General features: G+C 38.5%; 1 protein-coding gene across 1 annotated transcript in view; it reads left to right on the top strand.

Annotated features, from left to right (window-relative positions):
* The window catches only part of FANCC (FA complementation group C), a 102,320-nt gene extending 93,509 nt beyond the window's left edge, over positions 1 to 8,811 (top strand). Inside the window, exons 13-15 of the mRNA XM_032205991.1 lie at positions 3,300 to 3,468; positions 6,265 to 6,465; positions 8,332 to 8,811. Of these exons, the coding sequence (XP_032061882.1) occupies positions 3,300 to 3,468; positions 6,265 to 6,465; positions 8,332 to 8,469 (508 nt within the window). The 3' untranslated portion in view covers positions 8,470 to 8,811. The remainder of the gene's footprint in view (positions 1 to 3,299; positions 3,469 to 6,264; positions 6,466 to 8,331) is intronic.
* Positions 8,812 to 18,813: the final 10,002 nt, after the last annotated feature.

Genomic DNA, 18,813 nt, shown 5'->3' with positions numbered 1-18,813 from the left:
GCTGACACACAGTGCTTCTGACCTGTTGCCCTAAGTGTTTTGTTTGTGATTTTTGTTTGTTTTGCTTTGTTTTCCAAAATAGCTACTGTAATGAAAGATAATGTTCATCTATATGAATTCTGCTTTGGAAGTATATGTTCCAGGACTATAGGGACAAAAAATACATCCCTATCTGTTGTTGCACTGTAATTCTTTCCTTTTGGGTCTTGGGTCTCTGATGAGACTTGACTTGGCTAGAGTTTTGATATTAGTCTGCATAGATCTGCTCCAAGAATGAGCTTTCCAAAGAATATTGAACTGCTTTTAAATTCCAAGGAACCAAGTTATTTTTGCTTTTAAAACTGAAATATTTAAATAGAAATATAGAATGCCTAGGCCAGATAGATTTGCAAAGTAAGATACCCAACTGTCCCCCTGTTCACAGCATCCTGGAAGGCAGATCCTTAAATCCGCACTTGGTTTCAGTTAACACATGAAAGCTTTTATTTTTGTTGTTGCGTAGCATAAAAACGCTTTTTGCTGTTCCTCCTGAGACCTGGCTGTCTGCAGCTTGTTTCTTATTTTCTGTATGAGCTGCAGTTCAGTGCAATGTCTGTCAGTGCCTGGTCTGCTGTGATTTCAAACGTTTTTGCCCTTAAAGTGGGACCAGTAGCTGACCATGATTTCTTAAAGAAAAATAACTCAGGCTTTGAACAAACAAAAACCATCCATCTTAATGTGTTACAATAATAGAAGCATGTCTTTCTGCTTTTGTTACCTAGCCCTTGGCTTTTCACCTCTTCTGCCTTGATAATACACTAGTTTGAATAGCACTGTACTTGTCAGAATATCTTCTTACTTTCTTTGGGACTCACACAACAATTATTTTTTCCACCAAATCCCTCTCAGTTGTGAAGAAAAAGGATCTGACTTGTCTTCTTCAGTACTAATATCAATGAGTAACTGTATTTAATTTGCTTTTTCATTGTGTTATTCCTGATTCTGATTACTTATTGACATGCAGTCATCTCAGTAAATGGTAACTATCATGTGACATTTTAAATCAACTCACATAAGTTTAGGAGAAAAAAAATTCCCAGAAGAAGTGAAAGGCTACTTTTGGCAATGGCAGTAGTGTAGCTGTCAGTACAGAGTGGGCATAAACTTTAATGGGGTAACAAGTGGAGGTTATGTGATTCCAAACCAGGCAGTTTGATGGAAAGTTGTGGTGAGTTGTAATTTCACTGGTGCCTCAACTGCCGAGGCAAGAGTTGGACTCTATTCTACTTAATACTTGTTAAAGTCAGTTTAATGCTCAAGTTTAAGGACATGTATTTACCCTTTGAGCTATGAATGCTTCCAGTCATAAATATTGTCAGTGTTACCCTTAGTTATCTGTTCTCTGTAATTAAGTTTTAATTAGTGTGTTTTTTTTTTTTTGTTTTGTTTCTTTGTTTGATTGTAAATCACTGTGTTTCAGAGCTAGCCTATCCACTTACATTGTCACAACATCGAATTATGGTCAGATAAGTAGGTTATTTTGCTGAAGGGAAGGCTGTTGTTCCAGATCACTGTCACATTTGTTTGTTGTTGCTGTTTTCTGTTTTTTTTTTGTTTTTTTTTTTTTGTTGTTGTTGTTTTTGTTTGTTTGTTTGTTTTTGTTGTTGTTTTTTGTTTTTGTTTGTTTTTTTGTTTTTTGTTTGTTTTTGTTGTTGTTGTGTGTTTTTTTTTTAAGGTTTTAAATGTTGCATTTCTGGATTCTAATAACTTCAGATTGTGCTGATCCTGTTCCTTTATCTAAGGAAACTTTGTCTCACATTTTGTCATACATCTCTAGTTCTCTGCAGTCAGAGACATGCTGTTACCTCTCCAAAAGCTGTGGAATATCAACAGCAGTGACTTCTGTAGCAGTTTCCTCAGCACACTATTTTCCAGCCCATCCTATATCAACCTCTTATGTCTGATGTCAGTGACCAAGCTTATCCAAAAATAAGGATAAGCTTGTTTGGTGGATTTATGTCCTAGGAATAGGACATAAATAGAATTTTGAGATCCTGGGATTCTGTGGTATGAAAGTATGATTTACAGGGTCAGCCGTTTCTGAGGTACTCATAGACAATGTGAGTCAACAGTATACTCTAGACATAGAATATTATCTGTGTGTATTACATTTTCCATCATAAAACAGAACATCCCTCCTTCAGGAAGTCTTAAGGATAAAGCAGTTTATTCCAACTATCATCTCGAGATATTCTCCAGGTGATGTGGGACCAGTAGCTGACCATGATTTCTTAAAGAAAAATAACTCAGGCTTTGAACAAAAAAATAACATCCATCTTAATGTGTTACAATAACAGAAGCATGTCTTTCTGCTTTTGTTACCTAGCCCTTGGCTTTTCACCTCTTCTGCCTTGATAATACAACTGCAATAATCAAACAACTGCATTAACCTTTGAAATTTATGAAATATTTTGGAGTTTCCTGGAAGGGGTGGTACAGCAGCTCTTGGAATCCCCATGAATAAAACTTAAGGAAAACCTCTGATTCTTCAAACCCATTGCCACACTTAATAGTAATATGAGTTCCTGCTTCTTGCTTTCCTTCCAGATGTCCTTTCTTCCTTCCTCACTCTGTTTGTCTTTATACTTATGGGAAGCCCATCATTAGTTTGCATCTCCCCATGCGAACTAATGTGAGAGTGTAGAGATGACCTGTGGTCCATTCTGATCCTTCTTTTCCTTAATGCAGTAGCCCAGATTGTAGTATCTTCCAAATATTCATTAAAGAGGATCCAAATTTTACAAGTCAGGAGATAAATACCCTTAAAAACTTTATATTTATCCCACCTAAATGTACTTCCTCATTAATTACCAAAAACGTGTGCTTTTAACAGAAAATAACTGAGAAAAGCAAAACAGAGAAATAGAAAACCAATATAAGGCAACAGCATTTTAGAATACAGTACATAATATACAACTTAACGTTTTGAAAATCCTTAGACTGAAGACCATAAACTGTGAATACTTTTATGATGTATATTTTAATACATAATATTTTGTCACTGCTATTTATTGGAAACTGGTGTCATGGATATTCTGTTTTGCTGATAAGATTAATCTGTTAATAGCACTGGGCAGTGCCCCTATTGACCTTGTTGCAGATAACAGAGTACGTGGCTCTGCTTAACAGGTAAGACATTATCTGTTGAAGAACAGCTTAGTGGTCTTTATTTTCATGCTAACACCCTTTGCAGTTAATGTAAGAAATTTATAAGTGTTTAATAAGAAGAAATACTTAATTGCATCTTTGTCATATTCCAGTTCCTCTGACCTTTTAGAAGTCTGGTTTTTGGTTGCTTGTTTTGGAGAGTGGCTGGATATTGCTGCAGAACAATTGCTGAAGGCAGCTGTAGAACCAGATGCTTTGCTGTGGCTGTTGGCATTTTATTACTGTCCTCAGACTAAAAACCTACAAAGGATTCAAACAATGGTGAGTGATGTAACAGTAGTAATCAGCGATAAGCAGTTAATAGTCTGCTTATATTTTATTGCTATAAAACAAATTGTGTGCACCAGAAAAAATGAAAGGTCTGCACTGGAGAAGGTATTGGTTTTACAAGGTCTCCTGGGAACCAGGTTGCAGTGAAGTTGGAAGCTAATTTTTGTGAATTTTCCTGTTGACAATTAGAATTTTTTTTCCCTTTTAAAGACAGCTATATATATTAGCATCATTTTAGCTTTCTTGAAATAACTCATGTGTTTTTCATTAGACATAAAACTATGCTGGGAATGGTATTTTTGAAATCTCTGTGTGGCAGAATTCAGCAGTCCTGTGTTATAGCATCTTCTGAGAATGAAACACAAAAGAAATCACAACAGCAGTCGAAGCAGTAAAGACATTCATCACACACAGCACTGAATCCCAACCTCACCCATCTATTCTGATTCATCTCAAATCTCTGTATTAATTCTTGACATGTATGAGGCTGTAAAAAGTATGTTATATTCTCACATGCTAAATTTCTAACAGAATGAAGCAGTGTTCTAACTTTGCTCTCTGTAACCGAGTGGTCTGGTGCATGTCTTTGTGTGCCTGCAAGTGCATGAAAGTCTATCAAATGCGTGAAAGTCTACTAAATACATTTAGATCTATTCACAAGTTTGGACTAGCCCAAGCTATCTGCTCCACAAAGCCCAGATTCAAAATCCGGCTGCAGTATCTAATTTTTCTTAATTAAAAAAAAAAAAAGAAAAAAGAAAAAGATGCAGCTCAATACACCACATCATGTTTTCATTTTGCATCTCCAGTGTGTTTTTCACATCTCCAGTATGTTTTGCAATATTTTGTTTCCTTTCCTTCCCATCCCACTACTACATATGCAAACTCACATGCCAATCACTTTTTACTTTCTTTCTGTTAAATTTCTTATACTCCAGGAGCTGGAGTGGAATATTGATCAAGTAGAGTTAGGTTAGAGCTACAGTGGGACAAAGAAACAAGGGTTTTAGAGTGCAGTTTTGGGAAAGAAGGCAATACCCAAACAACAAACACGAGTGAATGAAACCAAATGACTGTAGGTGCTGATGTCTATGTATATGGAGCATTGTCCACCTCCAGCACCACAGAATGAAGTCGTATTGTCACACATATAAAGTCACCTTCCCATGTGTCCCTTGTGCTATCAGTTTGTTATTCTCAGTCAGTGTATGATAAACTTCAATGAAAAAAATGTTTTCCATTTAGAGCCCACACAGTTACTCATCTGTTCCCAGAGGTCTCATATTTCAGTATGATTCTTTTCTTCAGTTACTTAGAGTGAAAAAGACTTTTTGCACAGGTTAGGCTACTTGAAAGGTATTCCCACAGTTCATGCTAAGCTTCTGCCTTTATTTAGATGTTTGATTTATTTTAGTAGTAGTAGTAGTAGTAGTAGTAGTAGTTCCTTGCCAGGTTTGCAAGCTAGGGACCTTTTAATTCAGTATATTTTTGTACGGAAAGGTGCACACTCATGACTTAAGATTGTATTCCTGCAACTGAATTTAGGTAGCAGCTTAGATATCAGAAAGAGTGGAATTCATACTGTTAAAATGATTTAAAGAAGGCAGCAGTGCTTTTACTGTTCACTAGAGTTCACTTGCACATGCAGGACAGAATATTCTGTTCTTCACTTATTTATTCATCTCCTCTTTCTTACCTTTACACTGTGAAACATTGAAGGAACAAAATTTGAAGGTTTTCCTAGATGTCCTAGGGTGCACGAGCTCATGGAGCAGGTCCCGTTAGCTATCAGTCTCCCTGCTCTGGCACATGGGATGGAGGCACACCATGAATGGGATGCAGAAAGGATGTGGGAGAATTCCAGTTCCCTTTCCTTAAACTCTGGTTTCATTTGTTGCATTACAAGTAATTGTGAACATAATCGTTTTCAAACATAGAAGCTGTTTTATGGGGAAGGGATGAGAAAAATGAGGTCAGGTAAATGATTGACATAAATTATCCTAATGAACATGGTTGAGAAATGGATGTCCTTTTCCATTGGATTTGCAGTTGTTACATTTTTCCATTGTCCCTGCACTTGTTTGCTGTTGTGGAGTTTTTTTCTTTTCTTTTCCTTTATTATTTTTTAAACACACATTTGTTTGGTTTGTTTTTAATAGGGTGGACAGAATTAGTTATGATTTTTATTTTTTGCAATAGTTGCTTGTAGTTCGTTTTCAATTGTGTAGGAGCCAAAGTCTTCTGTTTTCTACACCCAGTAAAAAATGAGTTTTTATTGGCTAACTCTAAAGGTAAAAACATAAATTGCAAACAACACAGGAAGAAGGAAAGAACTGCATTCTTACCAGAACATTTTATCAGTTGAGGTCAGGTTGCATGGGGATTTGACTGATTTGTACCAGCAATACTGAAATAAGCCCTTGAGGAGTCTCTATTCTTTTTCCCACAATGCAATAACCTGACCATGTTCTACTGAGGGACTTTCTCTATTTCCTTTTATTATTAAAAAGGTCAAATCCTGGCTTGATGCCCTGCCCGCTTAGTTTGCAAGATTAAAGAAAGTTAACAAATCCTTTCTGCTCTCCTTTGTGTGCGTGAATCAGTATAAAAGAAATGTGTACTGCCCTTCCTTTCCTGTTCTCCCTGCCTAAATGCTGACTTTTTTCATGTTTGGGTAGTTTCTGCCAAGTATTCCGTGTCCTGTTAGTGAATAAATCCATAGGAAAAATACCATAGGTGACCTTTACTCTCCTTTGATCCTGCATCCTTTGGAATTGTTCCTTACAGGCAGAAGCTCGAGCAGTCTACAACCGTCTAATAATGCTCTTCAACGCTACTACACTTTCTGTCAGAGATCTGCAGGCAACTGTAAACAGTATAACAGATACAGAGCAATGTTATACCCAGCATCTTACAACACACCTTCTTACCAACTTTTTACTATTTTCTTCTGGTGGACATATGATTGCCCAGGAATTTATTTCCCATGTAAGTTTTGTTTTGTTTTTTTGTTTACCACACCCCCCCTTTTTTTTTTCCAGTTTAAGCAAAATATATTTTTCTTACTATTTGGATTTACGTTAGATCCACTTAAGAAAGAAGCTATGTAACAGAGAATTAAAGGAGATTGTGACTACAACAACTATAGCTAACCTGCTATTTATCTATTTAAACTGAAGTCAAAGTATTCTCCTTCTTGATACATCTTGATAAGATCCCACTGAAAAAATTGCTGTATTGACTGCAGAAGCACTCCAAGTAGTAGCTTGCAACTAAGGGATACCTACAGTTAATTTACAGCCGGCATATTGTGTAAACATGTTGCTGTAAATTTTGCTGTTTGCTTTCCCCAGCTGCAAATCACTACTTTAATTATCCAGCTGCTGCAGAGGTGCTGGAATTGTCTTCTCTCTGTTTTCCTGTAAGTGAAACAAGTACTAAGTGTCAGCATTGATAAGGCAGATGCTTGGTACTTTAACAAATCCAGAGAAAGAAAATGGTTTAAGAACTGAGAGAGAAAAAAAAAAAAGAATGAAGTCCCAAGAGAGTGCCACTTAGCGTGTGAAAAAAAGATGGAAAAAAATGGAGTGAAATGTTGCATGTTTGCTACAATATCTTGCTAATTTTGTTGAGAGCTTTCAGTGATAGTGGTGTGAACTGTAAAATGTGTTTGTGTCTCTCAAGATTTTTCTTAAAAAGTACAAGCTTCCTGTACAAGCAGGTATTGTGTGGTTTTAGCACTTTGAAAATTTTTCCTTCCAGCTGCAGTGTGCCCTTCCATTCTGTATAGTTTATATGTTTTATATGATCACTGTGATTCTGTGACAGGAGGAACTGGAAAACTATTTTGGCGGTTATTCCTTTTGAATGGCTAAAGAGACATAACATTTATCTGTTTAAGGAGAGCTGAGATATTTCTAACATTTTAGATATAGGTTCAGAAATGAACAACTGCCCAGCATAGGACCGTAATATTATACATGGAAAACAAAGGGGATTGTTTGTAGATTTACAATCTGCTGCCTTCAGCTTTTCTCTTTTGAGGACTGTTGAGCAGTGGTGCTGTAGTAGGCCAACATGCTGCTGTGAAACTGACTGAAAGGGACTTCTTATTTCTTCATAGAAAGTAACATAAAACGACTTTTAAAACTCCGAGTATTCAATTTCCAGTGCAGGGAGGTCATGAGCTGTTATACACCAGAGCATGTCGGTCTGATTTGTTTTGATTGCATCTGTGTAATCATTGATTTATAACTAGGCTTTCCAAGTGATTTGAAAAGGTCTGAAACAATATATGGAAGGCAAAATGGTACAGAACCAAACTGGGATGCATGGCAGTTGTTTTGGCTAGCATAGTAAATTTTGGGATTAGCACAACAGATAGGTGGCAGAAAGTCTGTCCTGGTCTGCTGAAATTCCTCCTTAGAGTCTTTTCCTGGCACTTAGTCTTTGGGGAAGGGATTTCTTTTTATGTTTTGAAACATTAAAGAATTGAATTGCCTCCCCAAGTCCATTAATATATTTTCAATTAGTTTCTAAGAAGATAACTTCCAAATCGTTGTACTTTCTGTCTTTTTGCGTTTCCTTTAAAAACTTTTTGGCCTCTATTTTTTTCACTTAAATTTGAGAGAACAGTAGAAATCTCAAAGATGATCAGTTCACCCAAGGTGTGTGAAAACAGGCTGGTTAAGCAGAAGGGAAGTTTCTTTGAATTCAGCGTTTATTATCAGAGCATCTCACACGTTCAGGTATCAGAGGGACAGATCTGTGGTTGTGTTGCTAATATCAAATAGAGAATAGCTTGCACCTAATAACTTAATTGCATTATTTCCCATCTTCCCTATTTTCCTTCAGATTACTGAGACAACTGATAGAAGCAAGGAAGTTCGTAGCCTTCTTATCCGTACTGCATACAGAATTAACCAAAATGGAGAAGAAAACCAAAAGACTGTGAAGCTGGTGAATGAACTTCTTCAAAAACTTAACGTTTAAAGTTTAGGTTTTTAATGTCATCTCCTTATCAAGCCAACAAATCAGGTCTTTAATCAGGTGTCAGGCTTCCATGAACATCCTGCATTGCTAGTTAGCAAGGTTAGAAGAAAAATCAGTCTTAGCATTCTGACTTAAGGATAGCCCATAACTTCTTCTTCCCTCATATATTTGAAAATGTATTTGTTTTGAAACGTAGCCTATTAGAACATAAGAGGAAGTGTGAAAGATGGTTGAAAACTTTGTTCTCATCTCTCCTTGTTTTACAAGAGACCAATGTCATTTAAAGCAGCTTACTCATCTTGTTGTTTATCTGGCTGTGGATCAATTTTTCTCCCAAATTACTCATGGTTTTATAAGCAAATTGTATCCAATTGTTTGGTTGGTAAGTTGTTCCTAAAACGTTTTGTTCTACAATTCTGCTTTTATAAGACTAGTGATGATCTCAAGTGAGAGTTAATGATTCATGGTGAATGCACTCCATGTTCTCAGGAAATCAACAGTGTTTCCTGAACTCTTTAATTCTTTTTGAAAACATTTCCAAAATAAAACTCCTCTCAGATCTGGTAAGTGATTAATTAACAGTACTGCAGCTTTCACAGGACAGTGTTCTCTCCAATGTGCTATACCAAGAGCTGGTCTCTGTCAACAGATGCTGCAGATAGAAGGTTTTGCTCAGTAAAGCCTATTTTCAGTGTGTGGAGACTGATGCTATTGTGCTATTGTTTATTTAAGAAATATATATATATTTTTTTTTTCATAGAGACAAAATAGGGCAAGCACAACATAAGTGTAAGGAAACTTTATAGTTTGAAGGCCAAATTTCCTAAAGAAAGCATATGGTCACACCTCATCTCCTTCCTTTTTTGTGTCCAGAGGTACAGTTGGTTTGCTTACTTCTTTGTGTCATTTGTCCGATGAGAAGAATGTCGACAGGGAACAATGCTTTAGCGTTTTACACTTAGGAAAGTACTTATCCCAAGAAGTGTAGTGAACATGTTTCTAGCTTATCTAGACAAGTAAGAATGGAGAAGTAATGGTAGAGCACCTTAAAACATTTCAGTCATTTCTTCTCATATATTACCTATCTAGCTTTAATGTCAACACTTATGCTGTGTTCAAAGATACGCATTGGAAAATTATTCTTGCATATAAAATTGGAGCTACATATCTTAAATTACTACAGCGTTATGGGTGTAGCATTTGTTTTGAGCAAGGGAGAAGAAAAACAAAGTTCTTAGTATCCCTTGGCTGCAAGAAGTGGAAGAATATTCTGTAACTGTTCTTACAATTTTGTTCCCAGTGAGTCATATCAGACTAAATTACAGAAGTGACGTGTCTTCTGGGTGAATTTATTAATATGGTTGTAATATTTGACTCCAGCATATGAAGAAATAATAAATATTTAATACATGTCTGTGAAGAACACTGCTCTTTCTCTTTTTGGATTACAAATATTTCTGAATAAAAAAAATAAAAAAGAGGTGTGTTGCAGTTTTTTGGTTGTTGGTACACATATCTACAAAAGCAAAATCAAGCAACTGAGTTTTCTATTCCTTGAACTGCATAACTAAGAGATATAATTAAACTAAACTGTTTGTTTGTTGACCAGAAACCGAAGTATCTATCCAGTGGAAATAGATGTATGCAGTACTCTTTGTAGGATTACAAATACTCTAAAATTGGTTTCCAAGGGAAGAACCACATTCTCAGATGTGAGATTCTTTGTTTTTTCTTAAATTCTATCCATATTAAAACTACATGCAATTTAACCTACTTAAAAGAAGAATTAGCAGAGAGTTGCAATGCGTGATTCTTGAAGATTTGTGAAGTGTAATACTATGGGTATCATAGTTACCTGGTGATTTCATTTGCTGGATACGAATTTTTTACCATCTTTTCACAGTGCAGTATTATTTTTTTATTATTATTTTACTACTAGCAAAATATATGGCAATTCTTGTTAACTTTCTTAAACAAAATCAATATCCTGTTAAATAGTGAGAAGTCAATTCAAGCAGGAAGGAAATGTGCAGAAAGAACAAAATGAGCACTGAAAAGGTATATTCTTGTTTTACAGTGTTTCACTTAGGAAGAAGTACTGCATGATTTAAATATTACAAGGAGGATTTGCTGGTTTCAGGAGACTTTATAGAAAAACAGCCATTTGATGCTATCTGTGACTTTAAAAAGAGACATCTGTACTGGTGTTCTTTTTGCTTAATTTAGCATAGCTGTTATAAAACTTCGGTGTTTCTTTTTCCTTGCACTTTCACAGTGCTTGAATTATGATCTAACATTGATATAAGCCATGATTTTGTGGGATGCCGAAGCCACTTCTGTTAGTTTGCCAGTGGAAGTCAAAAAAGTATGTATTTGGTAGGTCTGAGTAATGAAAGATTTCTTGTATGGTGGCTCCATCTGCCTAATATGCATCTTCTCCTCTGTAATCCCTGCTTTCTGGAAAAGTTCTTTGGAGCCTCCGGGGCTGTACTTTTATGCAGAACCAGCCAAGAAGCCCTGAAATCAGGGCCTGAAGTAGCTTGTTCCCTTCCTTCCAATCTCCATGTCACCACACACCCTAATCCTTGATATTACACTGAACAGAGAGCTTTTCAAGATGTTTCTGCATTGAATAAGAATACAGTCAGTAAATTTGACATTTTTGTTGATGATCTTTATTTCCAGTCTAAGACTGATAACTTACAGCCTTTGGTATACTGCAAGCTGTCCACCCAGCATGGGACTGGTGGGTTTCTGTGTATTTTCTTCAAAAAAAAAGATGTTGCTGTGGTTCTCTTCAACCAGGATCTTAGCACAGTGCATGTACAAAGCACAATACGTTTTATTTTGTGACGTATGCTAGGAACAAGCATACCAGGTGTTGCAATTTAGCTGACCAACAGTAACATGTTTGTCTGTTGTTACTGGGATTTGTAATGTGGTTTCTGTACCTGTGACATTTTAAGTGCAAAGAGGTGTTGCAGAAGGTCAGATTGAAGATGCAAGTGAGTGAATATTACATGTAGTTTTGGTAAGTTAGAGTCCATGACGTGATATTGTGTGTTTGGCTTATTCTGGTTTTGGGGAATACAATCCAAAAAAAAACCTGAAGTATTGTGCAAGTTTATTATGAAAAGTCTAGGAAAAATAACTAGCCTATTAAACCAAACACTAAAAAACAAAAAACAAAACACCACCACCACTACCAAAATTTAACACATGTATTTCCTGTATTATCCAGTGGCAGAATAAAATGCCAATGTTGTGTGAGAGTGAATAATGTTGTGCTAATTAAAACGTAATTTTTATTGTGATGTAAGATGAGTGAAGAAAGGTGGGAAATTCTGACACCGAACTGCAGCTCCTAGACCCAAGTTTGAGAAGTCAAAACCTACGAAGTTATACAAGGGGAACTTCACCACAACACTGTGTTTTTAATTTTTTTTTTTTTTTTTTTTTTAATTTTCCTATAGTCTTCAAAGTCTTTTCCTGTAGTCTTTCCTATAGTCAATGCATGTTTTGTGAGGCAGACAAAAATATTTATACCACTGTAGCTAAATTATCTGGTGTGAGAGGTGCCCCTCTAGCACTTAATTCACAGCAGTATTCACATGTGGGGCTGTTTAAGTCCACCTACCTCTCTGGCAAGTTCTTCTTACTCGTGATCAATGTTTTCCTTCACATGCTTGTCTGAACCTTAAAAGATCTGCTGATGGTGGCCGTTTTGGTTGCTGCCTTAGCAGGGAGTAGTTTATTCTGGGAACTCGCAGTTAGGTGGTCTGTTTGCTGGCGGATGCCAAGGAAGGAGTTTCCCGTGCTTGCCTTGGCCATCTTCCTTTAACCAGCTGCCTGGCTGCTGAAGGAAACAAACCCCACCAGCCCCTCACCATGGCTTAAGTGTACTCGTGGTGACTGGGTCCTGTTAATGGCCAAGATCCAAGTGGGGATAGCACTGAATTGCCATCAGACACTGGAACAAAAACCTGAAACATCAGCTGGCTGTAGCTGAGTTCTAGCAATACAGGCAGTGGGCACGGATTGCGCCTTTGTATTTTGTACTCCTGCACGTGTGTGAAGGGAGAGAGGGTGAGAAGGAAGGAAAAAAGTAGCATGCTAAAACCCAGTTGCAGAAATTTGTCTTTGATTTTTATATTCAGTTTAACTGTAGTACTCATAGGATTAGGAAATAACAATTCCATATGACAATTAACCTGAACATCAGCAAGTTGCAGAAAAAAAAATCCAACAACATTATGTCTTTAATAGTTCTGTGCACTTAACTAACTTCCCAATTTCTTAATAAATGTTGCTACTTCAAAAATGTGCTTCGTAACTCATCTGTGTTATATTAGATAGACTCATTTCATAAAAATGCAGCCCCTTTGAAACAATGCTCCTCTCTTTTATATTGCTTTGAATAAGAATATCCAGTTAGACCATGAACTTTTGCATATTCATATTTCCATCCTCAACACAGTTTTACGTGTTCTTGGCCATAACAATTGGCTGCACTAAGTTACCCGTGTTCTGAATTGTGCTGTGCTTGAGATTTCCTGTGTGTATGTGCCCAGCCAACCTGTGTGTACAGCTTACCCACTCCTTGCTCTTTTATTCCTTAGTTTTATAGGTTTATTTGGAGCATCCCAAAACAGATGTGTTCAGCATGTCACTTACATGCTACTGGTAAAGGTTCCCCTGATTTTTATTTTTTTGTTGTTGTTGTCATTGCTTTGTTTTATTCCAAACAGAATTGTAATGGCACGACAGCACACATTTCCCGTCTGTATTATCTTCCCTGGTAGAGACTACCAGAAAAGATAATGTTTAACTGTTCTTAGTCTTGTGTTTGTGCTTCACTCCTATATCAGCTCCAGAAGTCTGTGAATACAGAGAGAAAATACGCTCTCAAATTTCATCGATGAGGAGCGAGGCCTTGCAATTTGGTATGGAATTAATTCTTAAGACGAAAATTACTGATACGTGGCTTAACTCAGGCATTGTCTGTGAGTTCCCAGCAGGCAGAGTCCTTGCCATCTTTTCTGGAGGCACAACAAAAATATAAACTTTGTTACCACAGACCAACAAATTCATTTTTGAAATACATTGCAAAAAAACAGTGTTACATTTCAGCTTTTCTTTCTGGTTGGTTTGCTTCTTTGCTAAAACACAAGTGATCAGTGCTGAGCTGTATACTGTGTATCATGCTTTTAGGGCCAGGCGGAATAGCTATCCTTGCTTACCCTGGCCTGTTTAACCCACAGGAGCATGCTGAGCAAATAGCCAGCACAAACGTTGTGATACGGCTATAACAACCCCTTTGGAAAAACATTTCTGTTGGAATTTCAAGGTTTCAGATGATGGCTTTTCATTATCTGTCATCATAGCTCTTCTGATCTCAATTTCTTTTCAACAATTTTGCTTCCACTTGTTGTACTGGCAGGGAGCGAGCTCTCAGACTCAGGTTCTCTCTAGGCATGAGCATTGCCTTCTCTTTCCCTTTCCACCCTCTTCTCCCTGTCTGCTCAGGATCCAAAACAAACGTGGGTATCGCCCATGACAGGTTACTAGGTAAATGTGAATCAAGCAACCAAAACTGACCATTTTTTCCTAGGCCAAGCTAGGGAGTAGTGTGAATCATCCAGCGTACCTAGTCAGATGCATGTCTCAGTCCCTCGTGTGTCCCTGTGTATGTGGTGCCAGCTCTGCTCCCAGCCACTAACCTAATATGAATTTTAGCATGTTAATTACTGTTAATTCACACGTATAAAGTTATTTTCACAGACTGCTCTATGTTCTGCCTTTCCAGCAGCTGAGCAGGGGACCAAAGTGTATCTGCTGCCTCTTCTTGGTGGATGGGCAGGTTGTACAAATAGTATATCCGACAGTTTAAATGCAGTGATGTATTTTTAAGGTGGAATACTGCAAAATTATTCAGATGTCATAGAATGAAGTTGAAGGTCACATAAGACTACATGTAAGCCAAACATCTACCAACGTCTATCACATGCATACTTGTAACCACACATCAGTCTCTATGTTAGCTCTTCCCTGCCCTGATTTCTTCAAACTTTACAATCATAACAACCCTTTTAGATGTATATGATACTGAAGCAGAAGAGAGTTTGGTATTATATGAATTCTCTCTTCCCTCTGTTTCCAAAACCAGGCATTTGAGCAGCCCAGTAAATGCCTGCCATTTATACAGTGACTCTGTTTCAACACAGTTTGTCAAAATCTGTCGCAGAGTGTGGCAATCGAAGTGTATATAAATAAAATAGGGAAAGGACTGCCATGTGATATGCTGTTGTGGTTCCAGTTCATAATTTTTCCATCCATTCATGTTTCTTTCATGAATATGAAGCATTGTTTAGCTGTGATTCTTAAGATGTTTGCAGAGTGGGCTCCTCTTCCCTGGATGCCCTGGGAGCAGTGGGTGCTCACCACCTCTAAAACATGCCAGCAACCCATATCCTTACCAGCTGTGCTTCAGGATATAGAGAGGAATAATTTTGTTTCTTGCCCATTATAAACATGTGGTTGTGGTGTGGGAAGCTCTTAGTGCCAAGACATAAGTTATAATACTAAATGCACATGAAGTGCCAGCATTGACATTTTCTCTTTGGGGTAGAGCAATTGGTTTTCTCAGCATCACATTTTCCCCATAGCTGATGCTGCCATTTCTGGATGAGGATCAGCTGGTTTAAGACTTAGGTCTTACCATTTTCCTCATATGACTGCTTCCAAATTCCCACTCCTTCCTCTCAGATCTCAAGTGGGAAACGTGCAGTCCTGTGACTTGATTGAAGAAAGGAGAAGTGTGTGCTAAGGAAGCTGTGTAGGTGTGTGTAGAAACTAGAAAAAGCTAGTAGACAGGCTTCCTTATTTTTTTACATAATGTGGACAACCTTGTGAGGTGTTCTGTCTCTTCACGTATGTTTAAAAAAAGAAAAAGAGCATTATATGGTAGGGTTTTTGTTTGTTTGTTTGTTTGTTGTCTACAAGAAGGTGGGGACAACTCGACTAAAATTGGGAGCTTATTGAACAGCCTTTTTGTAGTCAGAAGGACTGGGAGGTGACAATGAGTTAGGGTGTGAGGAGCAATCCCAGGTATGAATGCAGGTTGAGCGATGACTGAACAGAGAGCTGGTGGAGAAGGACCTGGGGGTGTTGGTTGATGAGAAGCTCAACACGAGCTGGCTGTGTGCGCTTCCAGCCCAGAAAACCAACTGCATCCTGGGCTGCACCAAAAGCAGCATGGACAGCAGGGTGAGGGAGGTGATTGTCCCCCTCTGCTCTGCTCTCGTGAGACCCCTGCTGGAGCACTGCATTCAGCTCTGGGATCTCCAGCACAAGAAGGACATGGACCTGTTAGAGCAGGCCCAGAGGAGGCCCATCAGAGGGCTGGAGCACCTCTCCTATGAAAACAGGCTGAGGGAGTTGGGGTTGTTCAGCCTGGAGAAGAGGAGGCTTCTGGAAAACCTCACTGCAGCCTTCCAGTACCTACAGGGGGCCTACAGAAAAGTGGGGAGGTACTCCTTGTCAGAGGGTGGAGTGATAGGACAAGGAATAATGGCTTTAAACTAAAAGAGGGTAGATTTAGATTAGAAACAAGGAGGAAATTCATTACATCGGGAGTGGTTAGGCACTGCAACATGTTGCTCAGAGAAGCTGTGGCTGCCCCAACCCTGGAGGAGCTCAAGGCCAGGCTGGATGGGGCTTTGGGCAGCTTGGGCTGGTGGCAGGTGTCCCTGCCCATGGCAGGGGGGTGGAACTGAGTGGTCTTTAAGGTCTCTTCCAACCCAAACCATTTGATGGTTCTACTGCAGGTAGTTTCAGTACAAGTGGTGGCAATGAGAAAATCTCAATGACAGTACAGCAGAGCAGTCCTGCAGTACTACAGAAGTGAAGAACAGAGTTCTAAATGAACAACGATGCCATGACTGTAAGGAGGAGGCACAAGGAAAGTAGAATGAGGGAGGAGGGGAGTAAGATTTTATATCACAGAACAAGAAAAAGGAGAATTATTTTTCCAATGTAAAATCAAATAGGAATAAAGTTTGATTGGTCGAACTTGGAAGTTAAAACAGGTGAGTTTTAGGAACATCAAGAGAAACAGAATGGAGTGACATGGATGCTGATGTAGTATATGTTTCAGTTTTGTTGTGATTGCAAGAGTTTACTGCAAAGGAGGTACAGTTGTGAAGCAGAAAATTGTCACTACCAATATATATATATATATATACATATAATATATAAAGAAAGAATGGATGATACTGTGTGATGTAACATTGGGTAGTATAATACAAAAACAAAACAACAAAAAACAGAAAATGGAGATGTTTTTCTGTCTATTAGAGTGGCAGAGCTGAAGGCTGCAGTGGTGCACAGGAGGGCAGCAGTGGTGCTGTCCCCAGCCCAGAGGCGCAAGCAACAGCAGCTGTGGAAAGGCAGCAGCCGTGGACAGGAGTTCTACCGGGGTGCGGAGTGAATACAAAACGGTGGCGAGCTGAAAATCAAGTTCTGCTTTCTGATGTGTAAATTATCATGATAAAGCACCTATTCACATGACTTCAGTTTCTGATGCCTTTAAATAACATGAGAGATGCCAGGTCTTCTGGCAGCTAGGAGCAGCAGGAATGAAGACCTTAATTTTGTGCAGCAGATATGTGGTCAGCTTTAGTCACAGTAGATGGATAAACGCAGTTCATCTCCCAGATACTGTGCAAATTTCTCAATTTCCTTATGCGCTGACATATTTCACCAGCATAAAATTGTCAGTCTGACAGCAAGATTGCTCCTTAGAATAATTCTTCCGATATAATGTGGTTGTGGAAACAGCAGGCCATATCCACATTAGTGTATACATGTGCTTCATTATTTATGCGTTCCCAAACTCTGTTTAGTTATGGTGAAATTCTAGATGATTCAGGCTCCCTTGTTTGTTTGCTTCCTTGGCTTTTCTTGCAATCAATTCTTTATTTTTTGGACTACTAGTCTGGGCATCTAAGTCTGGGGCCAAGGACAAAATTACGTTTTTTATGTGTCTGTTAAAAATTATGTGTTTTAAAGAGACAAAATCTCATGGTTACTGGCAATTATAGTGCAAAGGCAAGTATACTACAGTTTAAATATTAATTCGTTTTTTAGATATTAAGACTCAGTGTCCTGGAACAGTGTGTGCAGTGAATTAAAGAGCAAGGGTTTGTGCTCAGAATGTGGGTTCATGTCACATGTTAGTCTTACTGTCGAAGCACATTATTACATTAAGGGAGTGCTTTGCTCAGAGGAAAATACCATTAAGTTACAGAAGTAAAATGTGAACGTTCCCAGAAAATCCACATACAACTCTTCCCAACTTTGAAATTGTGCATATGGAAACACAGGCTTGTGAAAGCATGGAAATCCCTCCCTCTTTTAGCACAGAAGCGGAGGCAGCAGTGCTAGGCAGTAGGAAAAGCTGTCTCACGACACCTGGCTGTGTCTGCACCAGAGCCTTGCACCGGTGCTGTGCCCTCCTCTGCCCGCCGCTGGCATCCCCTGGGTCTGCAGGACAGGACAGCATCTGCAGCCCAGTCCTCAGAGGTGGGGCTGTACTCAGGTACTTCTTAAAGCTTGCCAAGATGCTTTATGGAAGGAATTCGTCAGGACTTGTAAAGCCTTGGGCCCATGAGGACAGGGAAATGTAACAGCTGGGCAGGTCTGGGAGCACTGAGCTGCAGTGGCAGTGGGGAAAGAGACACGGGGGGAAACGGGGAGAAAGAAGCAAGGAAAGCTGAATGAAAATGTGGCCACTTTTAAAGTAAAGCATGGTGTGCAAGGGGGAAGAGGGTGTCTGCTAAAGGGTGATGTGTTACCAGGAAAAGTTATAAAACAACAAACAAACAAAAACAAAATCACCACCACGTCTCTGCAGCAACATAGCTGCTGGTTCATTCAAAGATCATTCAAAGATGCACTGGTTTCCCCCCACATACTTATAAATAAATAAATATATAAACAAACAAACAAATAAATATATAAAAGAAAGGAAAAACAAAAAACAAAACAAAACAAAAAAAACATTCCACGATAGAACTTTCCTTACCACTCATTCACACTTTGTTCAGCTTTGGAGATAAACTGGCTGGCTACATTATGATGACCTCGCTCTATGAATTATGATTATTTTGGTGTTATGCTTTTCCATATATCCCCTTAATCTTGGTGCTAACCGAGGAGGGATTTCCAGATTCCGAAATCTTTTTGCACCTCTGTGTGGCACAGAACAATTTGTTGCTCCTTCCTGGCGCATCCTTTGTTTTCAATGCCCGACATTCCGTGTGGGCAGCAAAGCTCGGGGTTAAA

Source organism: Aythya fuligula, chromosome Z, assembly GCF_009819795.1.
Source record: "Aythya fuligula isolate bAytFul2 chromosome Z, bAytFul2.pri, whole genome shotgun sequence".
Lineage (NCBI taxonomy): Eukaryota > Metazoa > Chordata > Aves > Anseriformes > Anatidae > Aythya > Aythya fuligula.
This window is presented reverse-complemented; position numbering and strand designations above follow the sequence as displayed.